Genomic DNA, 13,715 nt, shown 5'->3' on the forward strand with positions numbered 1-13,715 from the left:
CAAATGTAAACAGCATAATGAGGGTTTTTAAGAGCGGAAAGGGAGATATTTTGATCAGTATGTAATAAGAGGTCATAAGTCTGAAGCAATATGGTTGAAATATGGTCAAGTAGCTGATCCAAATGTCTTGGCAGATTTTTTTCTTTTTTAGTTTTGTAATAAAAATTGAAAGGATTAGAGACAGATGTGCAATCCATTTCTGTATTGAATTTATTAAATGTCCTGATCAACTGCAGATAGAGGCCTTTTCTCATCAGCACATGTTAACATTACCAGATGCTTTTATCCAAAGTTACTTCAAATTTGTCATCTACAGTGCAAGCAACTGAGGGGTTAAGGGCCTTGTTTATACAAGTGTTTACAAGTGTCATTTGTGATCCATGCTTTTATGTGGAACCACACTTGCTTGTGAACATTTTCGAAGTGATTGCTACTACTATTATTGTCGTAAAAAAGCAAGCATTGGGTTTGAAGTCTGTCATTTAGGTTGGTTTCTGAGTGGTATTAGGTGTTCCCAGTCCATGCCACTGCTTAACCAGCTCTGGTGATTTACTGATCATCTCATTCCAGTGCTCCAGCTCCCTGCCTCTGGCATACATGAATGGCCCAATGACCAATAGTCCGAGTGACACTGTAGGGAGGCAGAAATAAAAGGGATTGAAAAGTGTTAACTGGTCCAAAAACAAGCTTATCTTTTAAGGTATGTTCAGTGATTAGAAGCAGCATAGAGAGTTTAGGTTAGCTAAAAGAAAGACTGTGTCACTGTCAAGATATAAGGACAGCAGGAGCAGAACCTAGTGTGCACAGAGACCTTGAGTTACCTGAGACAAATAAAAATTTTAGATTAGCCAAAGCAAAGCCTGAGCACCACAAATATTTTAGATTAGCCAAAGCAGAGTCTAAGCAGCACAGAAATTTTGAGATCAGCTAAAGCAGAGTTTATACAACCATAGATCTTTTTAGATTATTTTTTGGAAATATGCATATGCACCACATATTTTTTTTAGATTAGTTTAAGTTATAAGCTTAAGCTTAGAGTCTGGAGCCCCAAATATATTTTTGTTTAGCTGAAGCAGAACCTGGAGCACCAAAGAGATTTAGGGTAATCTAAAACAGAGCTTGAGGCACCACAGACGATTAGGGTCTTCTGAAGCAAAACATAGACTTTAAGGCATCATAGAGCAAAGTAAAAGCAAAGTCTGGTCACCACAAAGACAGTTTTCTGCTAAACATTTATTTTATTGACAGCCGCAACAATGAAAAGAGTCCTTTGCCAAATATTACACAAGATCTTGGGATCTTTTTGCCAGTTGTCAGAGCACAAGTGTAAAACAGTTGAAAAATAAACTGAAAGCAACAACTAGTCATGACTGGTGCAATTTTTTCAAAGATACCTTTAAATTTATGCTTTTTGTTTTATTTAATATTCACATACCTGGTGCCTTGGCTGGTGGACACTTAGCTGGCACTTCACCGACAAGTTGCTGGACCTCTAGTCTTAGACAGGCTGCATCATGTTGCAAAGATAAAAGCCTGAAGGTAAGCTTTTCATTAAATGTTGGATCATTTCCTCTGACTACTGATGTCCACTTCGTCTTCACCACCTGAGTGTGTATCTGCAGAGAAACCTGGACAGTAACATCTGCCCAATTCAAACTACAAGTCAGAAATTTGAATTAAATTCCTATTTACTTATCTGCAATTCTAAACCAAACTTAATTAAGTTCATAAAGTATTTTTAATCTTACCAGCATTGCTGGGACATTGGAGTCCTCGAGCTCTAAGAACAACCACAGTGAGGCGCTGTAGAGACTGGCTATAGTTCAGAGATACTTGGATATTGCCATTCTTTGACAGGGGCTGAGTGGTAGCAGAATAATGAGAAGAGAGTTAACAGTACATTCAGACAAAACCCATATCCAGAACACTTGGGTCATTTTGTAAAATAAACTAAAAAGAATAATCTGTGATTTGTTAATTCTTTTTAACCTTTATTTAACTGGAAAAAAAAAACAGATTTCCAATGTTTTACTGCCCAACCTAATTGTATTTTGTAAATATAAAACATTTAGAATTTAATGCTTGCAATATACTCAAAAACAAAGACATTTACCACTGTGTTACATCACCTTACGTATTACTTACACTTTCTAACTGATGATCGTAATTGCTGGAGTTTTGCAAGTGGTATTTTTGTCCACTCTTGTTTGATACACGAGTTCAGCTTCTCAACAGTCCACGGTGTCAGATTCTTCTTTATATGATGCACTATGCATTTTTAATAGAAGACAGATCTTGGCTGCTGACATGCCTGTCAAGCACATGTACTCTGTGTCTATGAAGCCACATTGCTGTATCATGTGCAGAATAAAGCCTGGCATTGTCTTGATGAAATAACCATGGTATAACCTGATGTCCCTACAGGAAGAACTACTTCCAACCCTATGTGGCTATATTCATCACAGTAACATTACAGTTTCGAATGCATTGCCAAGGTCACACACATTAAACAGGGGTTTACTGCAATGCCCTACACAGACTAAAATTTCTTACGATCCACTGAATATTTTCACATTATAGATGTGAAAGACCTTAATTATTAGCATCTTGTGTTGATAAATGTTCTTTTTGAGCAATTATCTTGTGAATTTTGGCACAAAGTGTTGAGGCAAGACTTGGTGAATCCTTCTTTTATAGTCAATATTGAAAACTGCAACTGTTACCAGTTCACCTGCTTATTGTGGAATGTTTGAAATCAGTTTAATTCAAAATGTGTTTATATTTAAAAAAAATACAATCAAGGTTCTTAGCCAAAACATTAAAATGGATGTACTTCATGTAAATTCAGGTTCAAGAAAAAAGTTCAAAAATTAACAAATGATATATTCTTGTTTTTACTGTATTTAACAAGATTTCCCAACTTTTTCAGAAATGAGGTTTGTATTCCACAATAGTAATTCTACAACATGGCAAAATAAATCTGGCTCACTACAGATTAGAAAAATGTCAGACTAATACTGAATATAAAATAGACATCTACCAGATGATTCTCAGTTTTCAGGTCTCTCCACAAGACCTTCCCTGCTACCAGTTGGAGTTCTGATTGTCTGAGTGGTAAAAAAACATGGCCCACTAGGTGGTGCTTCCTCAAACGATCCACACTGTACACACTCATGCTCAATGTGCACTGATCAACGTTGTTATTAGACAACTGAAAAAAAGAGTACAAATCATCAAAATGTTACACTCTGTTATACTAAAGATAACATACATAACTGTAGCATGATATGTTCACACAATTTAAATAATAATTAATTTAATTCAAGCAGACATTAAAATTTAATGAGAGATTTAATTGAGAGAAATTATTTATAATAATTTAGAATCTTTTCTACTTTGGCACTAGGTAAAGACAACAACATACATGCATTAATACCTGAAACACAAAGCTGTCGTTAAACTGGGGTTGGCACCCCTTACACCGGGCCTTGGCCTGACGATGGTGTCTGTCTTCAGAGGGCAGGAGCTGTAGTTTTACTAGTGTGGTATTGTTCTGGCACTGGGTAGGTAAGTTGGCTGCTCGCAGCAATGAAACCACCAGCTGCTCTTTCTCTTGCTGATATTGCACAGCAAAACACAGGCGTACAGTGGAGCCACTGGGCTGAGCCCACTCACTGGGCTCCTCAGGCAACTGATACAGGTCTGGCCTCAAGCTGCCCAGTGGAAACCAGCCTTCAGTAGCACACAGTCAAAGAGTGAGTACAAAGATAGAACAAGAGATAGGTAAAATAATATAAGAATCACAAAGATTCCAAATAAACTATACCCTCTCCAGATATCTCACAACAACTTACTGCCTATTGTTAGAGAGCCACGCTGGTTATGGAGATGTGGGTGCTGTTCCCATTGCTCTTCTTCCTCCCTTCCTTCTGACAGTCCTGCATGGGGTGCACTCTTGAAACGTGGTGGCAGAGAGAATGGAATATCAGCCAATCTGTGATGCATGTGAAGGCAGAATTGGGTTTACATGACTATTATAAAGAACCAATATTATTGTACTATTTATGTGTCTGTATATACAGTGTATCACAAAAGTGAGTACACCCCTCACATTTCTGCAGATATTTAAGTATATCTTTTCATGGGACAACACTGACAAAATGACACTTTGACACAATGAAAAGTAGTCTGTGTGCAGCTTATATAACAGTGTAAATTTATTCTTCCCTCAAAATAACTCAATATACAGCCATTAATGTCTAAACCACCGGCAACAAAAGTGAGTACACCCCTTAGTGAAAGTTTCTGAAGTGTCAATATTTTGTGTGGCCACCATTATTTCCCAGAACTGCCTTAACTCTCCTGGGCATGGAGTTTACCAGAGCTTCACAGGTTGCCACTGGAATGCTTTTCCACTCCTCCATGACGACATCACGGAGCTGGCGGATATTCGAGACTTTGCACTCCTCCACCTTCCGCTTGAGGATGCCCCAAAGATGTTCTATTGGGTTTAGGTCTGGAGACATGCTTGGCCAGTCCATCACCTTTACCCTCAGCCTCTTCAATAAAGCAGTGGTCGTCTTAGAGGTGTGTTTGGGGTCATTATCATGCTGGAACACTGCCCTGCGACCCAGTTTCCGGAGGGAGGGGATCATGCTCTGCTTCAGTATTTCACAGTACATATTGGAGTTCATGTGTCCCTCAATGAAATGTAACTCCCCAACACCTGCTGCACTCATGCAGCCCCAGACCATGGCATTCCCACCACCATGCTTGACTGTAGGCATGACGCACTTATCTTTGTACTCCTCACCTGATTGCCGCCACACATGCTTGAGACCATCTGAACCAAACAAATTAATCTTGGTCTCATCAGACCATAGGACATGGTTCCAGTAATCCATGTCCTTTGTTGACATGTCTTCAGCAAACTGTTTGCGGGCTTTCTTGTGTAGAGACTTCAGAAGAAGCTTCCTTCTGGGGTGACAGCCATGCAGACCAATTTGATGTAGTGTGCGGCGTATGGTCTGAGCACTGACAGGCTGACCCCCCACCTTTTCAATCTCTGCAGCAATGCTGACAGCACTCCTGCACCTATCTTTCAAAGACAGCAGTTGGATGTGATGCTGAGCACGTGCACTCAGCTTCTTTGGACGACCAACGCGAGGTCTGTTCTGAGTGGACCCTGCTCTTTTAAAACGCTGGATGATCTTGGCCACTGTGCTGCAGCTCAGTTTCAGGGTGTTGGCAATCTTCTTGTAGCCTTGGCCATCTTCATGTAGCGCAACAATTCGTCTTTTAAGATCCTCAGAGAGTTCTTTGCCATGAAGTGCCATGTTGGAACTTTCAGTGACCAGTATGAGAGAGTGTGAGAGCTGTACTACTAAATTGAACACACCTGCTCCCTATGCACACCTGAGACCTAGTAACACTAACAAATCACATGACATTTTGGAGGGAAAATGACAAGCAGTGCTCAATTTGGACATTTAGGGGTGTAGTCTCTTAGGGGTGTACTCACTTTTGTTGCCGGTGGTTTAGACATTAATGGCTGTATATTGAGTTATTTTGAGGGAAGAATAAATTTACACTGTTATATAAGCTGCACACAGACTACTTTTCATTGTGTCAAAGTGTCATTTTGTCAGTGTTGTCCCATGAAAAGATATACTTAAATATCTGCAGAAATGTGAGGGGTGTACTCACTTTTGTGATACACTGTATCTGATGAAGGCTGGGTGCGGTTGTAAATATTAAACAATATTCATTAAAGATCATGTACATACCCATAGCTGCTCCCATGTGATGTTTGGAGAAATGGAGTGCATGGAGGAATAGTTGGTTTAGTGCTGATCAGCTGTTGATATCGTGTTTGGTTCCGTTTCTTCTTCCACAAGAGATAAACTGTCAGGCCAACCAGCAAAATAAATAAAAGTACAGCAGATAGACTGGTGGCCAGTACTATCACAGAATCTAAGGGCACACAAATAGAATCATATTTTCGTTTTGTTTTGAAAAATAAACATGCATAACATTTATTTAAGTATGTTGTTTCTGCAGCAATGTGAGGTTCAAAATAAAATCCTTTATTTTATGGGATAGAAATTTAAATAATAAATGTACTAAATTCATCTTTTTTATCTAAGCAATAAAATGTGTGATGCAAAACATGACTTAGTAGTTCTATTTTCCTCAAAAACATGCCTATTAAAATTTTTTATTGATAAGGTTTAAGCATAGATGAGGATAAACGCATGTATAAAATAAATAGCTGCTAAACTCCATTTCTTGGAACAGTTGTTTATATGAAATTGTAAAACAGAGCTAATCAATTAAATAAATTTTTTTTATATTTTATTAATATTTTATTTTTGTACGGTTTTTAAGGCAAAGGTAGAGGAAACCTTTAGAATTATTTAGGTTTCTATCCTACTTGTTGTAGTGCTGGCAATCATTACAAACATTTGTATTGCATGGTCTAAACATGTCTACACAGACATGATTGGCTATATATGTGGGGTTGGGGAACAGGATGGCAGGTTGGGTTAATGGCTGAATCCCTGCAATGGACTGATGCCATGTCAAGGGTATTCCCTCCCTCTCAGACATAGGCAATCATGCCTGTGTAGAAGCCTGGTCGGGTTGATGGTGCCACAGAGATTCGAACCCAGATCTAAGCCGTGTTGGGCTAGCCTAGTAGACAGCACCCTGACTGCTGTTTGTATGGCAGATTTACAAGTCTTACAAAAAAAAAGAATCTTTTGACAGTTGGATTTGACTGATAAAAATCTGACAAAAATGAGTTTTCAAATACGCTGAGAAAAAATATTGCAGTGAAGCAACATATAATAGCTGTGATAGATACGAGCTTTTCAGAGTTTTACTTACCAGCCATAGACAGCCAAGCCAACACAAAATCCCAGTTTTTTTTTTCTTCTCTGTTACAGGTTGGAGTCACATCATCTTGTTCCACTGTTACCTCTAAAAGTGACCCCAGCAGCTCTCTGTCTCTAAGCCTTACTACAAATGCACCCAAGCACCACAATGTTCCTGAAACTGCTCAGCCTGGTTAATCAACACTCATATCCCGAGGCCACAACACACCAGTCCTGAGCCAAAGGTAATGTAACAATTTTTTTACATGTACAAGAGAATGTAGATAAAGGAAAAAACAGGTGATATCGTTGTCATCTGCTGTGTTCTCAGCAATAATGTGTTGCTAGTACCAGATAATACATTTACTGATATTCATTTTGTATATGCTTTTATCCAATGCTACTTATAATTGAGAAAAAATACAATGCAAGCACTTATGTGTTAAGAGCTTTGCTCAAGGACAAACAGTAGGCACGTAGCAGTGCAAAAATTAAACCCTTAACTTCGCAGTTAGTACTTTAGTACCTTAACCACTAAAGCACTACTGCCCTTAATACATTTCTTATACAAGGTATAAGAACTTGTAATGTTCTCTTTTTTAGTTTTCTCTTTAATAATTCAATAATATTAAGTACTGTCAAAACTGATACTTTCGGCACTAAAAATTACATTATAATGGCTTGCTGTTAGATATACTGCTATCCAAAGTTTTATTTTTTCATACAAAATAACACTGTTACTGCTGTTATGATATCTTGTTCAAGTCAGTCTTTTGCATTCACTGATGGTTAATGATTAACTCTGGGATTCCAGGCTACCAGAAAGGTTCTTATCAGTTAACACGACTGTTGTTCCCACACTTCCTTTACAGTATAAAACAGAAATTCAATTTGTATTTAGGAAGACCAATATAAATCCAAACAATTTATAATTCTAAATGATTCCACACTTTCTATAATTAAATTACTATAATTGTAGTTAAATGTCAATGTTAATTTAACTGCATACAAATTCGACATACATGAAATATTACTGTAACACTTTTATAATGTACTGTAACACTTGCTGCTCCACTGAATTAAAAAATTCAAGTTATATTAAATCCATTTAAACACAGTACACTTTTTTTCACATAAAACATATCTGAATACTAAATATTGAGAGCATATACGAATATGGCGGGGGGGGGGGGGGGCTATTTAAACAATAGCTACTCACTCACAAATCTTTCTGTGATTCTGTGATTTGTGTTTGTACATGATTTCTGATCATGTATAAACACACATACATGTTTAATGTACATACATAAGTAACTTGCTAAGAGAAAATATAGGCCTATGTCCTGTTTCTCTTCTCTCTTCACAATTTTGCCATTGATAATCATCTATCATGTTTTTCTGACAGGCAGCATCATTTTTTCAAAACCTGTTTCCCAAGGAGCTGTTTTCATTGTTGCCACAGCAACCTTAAAAATTTCATGATGAAAATGCATCTGTCTCCCTGTGAGCATGGCTGTTTCTATAGCAACGAGAAGAGAGATTGGCTGAGTAAGATGTGCATATGTGTATGAAGGAGGTGAAAAAGAAATTAATATTAAAAAATAAGAATAGAAAAAAATTGCTAGAGATCAACAGTGTGGGAAATAACAGTGCAGATACATTTCTACTAACAATCTGTCAGTAAATGTTTCTTTTGCTGAAGGAATAAAGTAAGAGAATAATTTGATGAATGGACAGATTTGCTTTGACATCGGTAGTGTGTTCCTGTGACTCCTGAGTATAACCTCCCACCCCCACCCTCACTCTCACTTTCAACACCGCCCTCTTGTCCCTACCCTCAGCCCTCCTCCCTTCGCTGAGGATTTGTCTCTCCCAGGCAGAGCCTCAGGTTTCTAATCAGATGACAGGAGGCGAAAATCTGACTGAACACTTCTACAGTGTTTAGTGCACTACAGCTGGAACAAGCACGGAGAGGAGTAGTGAGGGAGGAGGAGAGCGACTCACTGAGGAGAACAGACAGCAGAGTGAGAGGTATGTATGTGTGAACTCGGTCGGTGGTTGTTGATGTACCTGTGGATGTGAGAGACACTACAAACAGGTTTAGAGCTTCTCCAGTGTATGCTGGAAAAGTAGACACTCAAGGGTGAGTTGAGAGGGAGTAAAGAACTGTAAAAGGCACAAGACCTTTAATGTGCTGAGCACTGGAAAAACAAGATTTAAGAAAAGTTAACATTTATTTATCTTCAGTAAATGCTTTCTCCTGATCAGGGCTACAGTGGATTTTAGCCTGTTTCAGGAGAGCTGGGTGCAAGGCAGGAATACACTACAATCAGTGAGCCTGTGACTGAGGAACTGTTTTGGTTTTGGGTTCTCTCAACAGAAGGTAGGAAGAAGGTGGACTGGTTATTGACTGAGCAAACAGGCAAGTGTGTGGTGCCCACTGTGATTCTGATTATGATCAAGTGGTTATTACAGTTGAATGAATAAATTAGATCTTTCTACAAGGCCACAGTACATTAGAGCAGCAATCATTTGCATGGCAACATACATACTTACACATACACTCACTCACTCACATGTAGGGGCAATTAAAAGTTACCAATCCACTTTTTGTGTGAGTAGGCCTCAAGACCCTGAGGCTGTCTGACACACACTTTACCAGTGAAGGCCATATTTGTTAAAACTCTCAACAATTATGTTGGAAAACAGAGCAACTTTAAAAGATATTTTATTCAATGTAAAACTTTTACCATGATTATTTGGCCTAACCAACATTTTTTAAGAAAGAGTAGGAAAAGTATTGCATTACAAAAACAAACCCAAGTTACCCCTTTTGGTCCCCTTTGGTGCAGTGACAAGGCTACAAGTCCTTCTCCAAACATATGAAAAATGTCACTTGAGTCATTGTTCTGGGTTGATTAATCCTCTAAATTGCCCCAGGTGTGAGTGAATGAATGAGTGGATAATGGCCTGTGATGGACTGTTTGCTTTTGGGTATGCCTGGACTTGACACTCAGACTCTGGCCAAGAGAAATAGATACATTACTGATATTTGTAGACTTAATTGATCAGCATTAAAAACCTTTAGATACTTGATGCCCTTGGTCATTATCTGGCCTTTTCTGTAGCTTAGTCTACTATAGAAACTGTAGGTCTTGGTGCAGATTCGAAGTTGATTGTAACTCTATAGATATTTGTATAGGACAACTGGAGTGTCTTGCCTTCATGGCCTTGAATTAAGTAAGCCAAAATGTCTATTTTTGGAGTTTCCGCCATGTTGCTAGCATTTATGTTTACAAAATAATCCATGTACTCCATGTACGAGATGAAAGATGACTCATCATGTTCACGTTTGCAGTGTTTATATTTCATTAATCCACAATAAATGCTTACAGAAAACACACACTGACAGAACACACTCACACTAACATTTTGTGGCCTTTTTCCTTCTTGTACTTGCTAAATGATTTATTACTGTCACTGGGCACAAGGCAGAACTACACCCTGACAGGATGCCAGTTCATCATACACTCACATTGTATTCACTCAATGATGCTGCCAAGGAATTTGGGCCCTATAAAAAGATAACACATTGGTGTTGACAGTACATAGTAACAGACCAGCAGGGGCTCCATAATCATCTTCCAAATCTGCTGAAGCAAGTGAAGTGTGATGTAAACAGAACTACTCTAATAAAATATTCCTTCCATGCTGTATAAATGTGTTAAAATAGTGTGAACTGCTAGGTAGGTGTGGGCAACTCAATCTAATTGCGCCCTATGTTACTTTTTACAGCTGCACAGATGTACAGTAATAAAGGTCTGGACACACCTGATTAAAGAACCCATTTTAAGGGACCATTATTCGGAAGATTATGCTTAATTTGTTACCAAGATAAATATAAATACTGAAAATAATAAAAATGTTAAATGTTTTAGTTCATGTATCCAACAATGGTGCGGTGGGTAGCACTGTTGCCTCACAGCAGTTTGATTTCTCAGCTGGGCGACATGGGTCCTTTCTGTGTGGAGCTTGCATGTTCTCCCTGTGTTTTGTGTGGGTTTCCTCTGGGTGCTCAGGTTTCCTCCCACAAGTCCAAAGACATGCAGTCAGGCAAAGTAGAGCTAGTTAAATTATTCCCCAACTCTGCACAGGCGCCATAAATCAGCCAGCAATTGCACCAGTTATGAGGAACCCTGGTCCGGCTCATCCCACCCTGTGAACAACAGCCAATTGTTGTTCATGTAGCCGCCCAGTCGGATGGCAGAGCTATACGATATACGATGTATTCGAAATCCCAGCTCTGGTGTGCAAGCGTATTTTACCACTGCGCCACCTGATCGGCTTTCTATTTAGTTTTTTGGGGGCATCACTGCTTTTTTTTTTAGCAAGACGATGATGTTGTTTGTTATTGTGAACGTTTTCATTGGTTTAGCTTGCAAGTTGTCTCTAACATAATTTTTTAAATAATCTTTTCAGTATAACAGAGGAAAAGCACCTTGAATCTGAAATCTACTCTTCTAGAAACCATCTTGGTTTTGCCAAAGCAGAGATGGAGTATGGGCAGGAGCCTCCAATTATATCCTTATCAAAAAGTTTCACAGACATAACAAGTGGTCCACCTCAGCGAACAGAACAAGCCTGGTGCCAACAGTACCTTCGCAAAAGTGCCAGCAATTTTAGTTGCCCACAAAGGCCTGCCTGTAAGGAAGGACCAGTCTTTGGCCAGCCTGGAGGTGATACTCAAGAAACTGTCAACTGGTGTGGAGTAGCAACACAACCCTGCACTACTAAAGATTTGCCAGCAAGAAAGACGCCTACACAACAACTGCTTCGAGGAATACAACCAACCTACACTGTTGAAAGGTGTGCTTCATGCTCCCCATCCATAAACAAAGACTTAAGAATACAGAACAGGGAGACTTGCTGCCAGTGTCGAGTGACTGAAGAGAACCTGAAAGATGGCACCAGAATGGTCTATGGTATGCTGTCTCCTGCTCTAGGCTCCAGACTCTGCCTGAAAAGTGCACACAACCTTGCACAGCAAGAGGTGGATGCAGAATTTCACACTGGGTGTCACTTTAAAGGTGAGAGCCACCATTTACCAGCATGCAGATGCGGATTTGTTAATAGTGCACTGAAAAACACTTGTTCTGTTGTGCCCTGTCCTGGACATGTAATATCACTGCCAGTTTTCACAGGAAGTTCTTGTGCACATGAAAGATCACAACTTCACTCATCTTTGCACTGCTTCCAACCACTAGTTTCCTCTGTCAGTGAGACTCGACTAAACAGCCCTACTGCAGCTCATTGCTGTGGGAGTGAACCATGTGGCAAGAACCTCTCTACCTTCAGATTAGACAACACAAGCCAGTCTGGATTTTGTCTACGAACAGTAAAAGATGCTGCCATCATGACATCTATAAAGGATTTCAGAGAAGTTGGTGTGCAAACCATGTCCACAGATTCCCTTGTTTCATCAGGTTCTGAAGAAGAGAATGCTGGGGCTAGATTATCAGTTAAGGAGGTGGAGTGGGACGCAGAGGGAATGACATGGGAGATCTATGGGGCAGCTGTGGACCCAGAGGAGCTTGGCCTGGCCATTCAGCATCATCTGGAACTTCAGATCAAAGAGACAGCCGCTGCTGCTGCTGCCATAAATAATATGTCTCTACAAAACGATGGTGCTTTTAAACAAAAGAACCAGAGACGGAGAAAGAGTGGAAGTGTGGTGCGATCACTGTGCAATCCGGCTTGCTGTTTGCAAAGAAGCGCTGTGAAAGACTAAATGCTGTCAAATACCTGTAAATGTATATTTCATATAGAACATATTTAATTTGCCCACCAGGTAAAAGTAACCAAATAAAAACACCAGAATATATATTAGGCAGACTAGCCTAATCCAGGACAAACATAATTACTTAAAGTTCTCTGGGACTTTTAAGGGATTATCTGTCCACAGACAGAGTTTAACCATGATTCCTAACTTTTACCCTCAGGGATTAATACAGGCAACACCTGAACTAAAATAGCTTTCCCACCTGGTAGTGTGGTACAGTGTAAAATAGTTTAATCAGTCAGCTAAGCTCAGTACTGGGTAATTTGGTTAGTGGTGAACATGAGTTTTAAATTGCTCAATTCTCAAGGGGGTGATTTGTGAGAGGATTAAGTTATCCAGTAATCAATCACTTATTATGTAACCATTGTTTATTACAAAGTGTCTGTCAACAGCAAACAATATTTGCCAATTCTAACAACACGATTATTTTGTACTAAAGTGTCCAAACAAAAGGTATATTTTGTGTTTATTTTAAAATGATCTACAGACTATATGTTGGATCAGAAATTTTGTCAGAAAATGACAGACAACTACACAAATATCTATACTGAACCTGTGCCTAATCTAGATCTTTGTCTAATGTTTTAATCATGTTGATTTTAAGTAATAGAAGTTATACTGTCATAAGCTAGAGCTGAAACTTTAAAATGCACTGGATGTGGTGGTATCTCTCCTGTGAACCGTATTAAAACGGATTTTCAGAATAATAATCTGCAATCATGAAATCATACATGGAAATAAATACTGATTAAATCATATTTGTATTAGGTATGCAATAACATAACTACTTAAGTATGAGCATTTCTCCTTTCTGTATGACATTACAGCTTTCTGAATTCTAAATGGGCTTTTCATCAGACTTAACATGAGATAATAATTGTACATACTTTTAATGTTACCAGTTACATTTACATATTTTAATATTGTGAAATGATGTATAATACAAGAGCTTCGGGTCAAAAAACATTAACTACCAATAAAAAAAATTCTTAGAAATACAA

General features: G+C 38.8%; 2 protein-coding genes across 3 annotated transcripts; one reads left to right on the forward strand and one right to left on the reverse strand.

The window, feature by feature from the left end:
* Positions 1-197: 197 nt before the first annotated feature.
* Positions 198-7,009, reverse strand: syt15 (synaptotagmin XV). 2 transcript variants are annotated; one of them, XM_063003714.1, is made up of 8 exons: positions 6,889-7,009; positions 5,787-5,973; positions 3,855-3,994; positions 3,437-3,732; positions 3,041-3,211; positions 1,749-1,860; positions 1,436-1,642; positions 198-631 (listed from the first exon to the last, which is right to left on the reverse strand). In XM_063003714.1, exons 1-8 carry the CDS (start codon positions 6,893-6,895, stop codon positions 483-485), a joined length of 1,269 nt encoding a protein of 422 aa, XP_062859784.1. In that variant the 5' UTR covers positions 6,896-7,009; the 3' UTR covers positions 198-482. The 2 variants fall into 2 exon arrangements, with proteins under 2 accessions (XP_062859784.1, XP_062859785.1); XM_063003715.1 differs by lacking the exon at positions 6,889-7,009 and having other exon boundaries at positions 3,855-3,954; positions 5,787-5,915.
* Positions 7,010-8,794: 1,785 nt separating this feature from the next.
* On the forward strand, positions 8,795-13,507 carry LOC134322071 (uncharacterized). Its single transcript, XM_063003941.1, has 2 exons — positions 8,795-8,906; positions 11,355-13,507. Exon 2 carries the CDS (start codon positions 11,428-11,430, stop codon positions 12,661-12,663), a length of 1,236 nt encoding a protein of 411 aa, XP_062860011.1. The 5' UTR covers positions 8,795-8,906; positions 11,355-11,427; the 3' UTR covers positions 12,664-13,507.
* The last annotated feature ends 208 nt before the right edge of the window (positions 13,508-13,715 follow it).

The sequence above is a fragment of the Trichomycterus rosablanca genome, chromosome 10 (genome assembly GCF_030014385.1).
Source record: "Trichomycterus rosablanca isolate fTriRos1 chromosome 10, fTriRos1.hap1, whole genome shotgun sequence".
In the NCBI taxonomy this organism is placed as follows: Eukaryota; Metazoa; Chordata; class Actinopteri; order Siluriformes; family Trichomycteridae; genus Trichomycterus; species Trichomycterus rosablanca.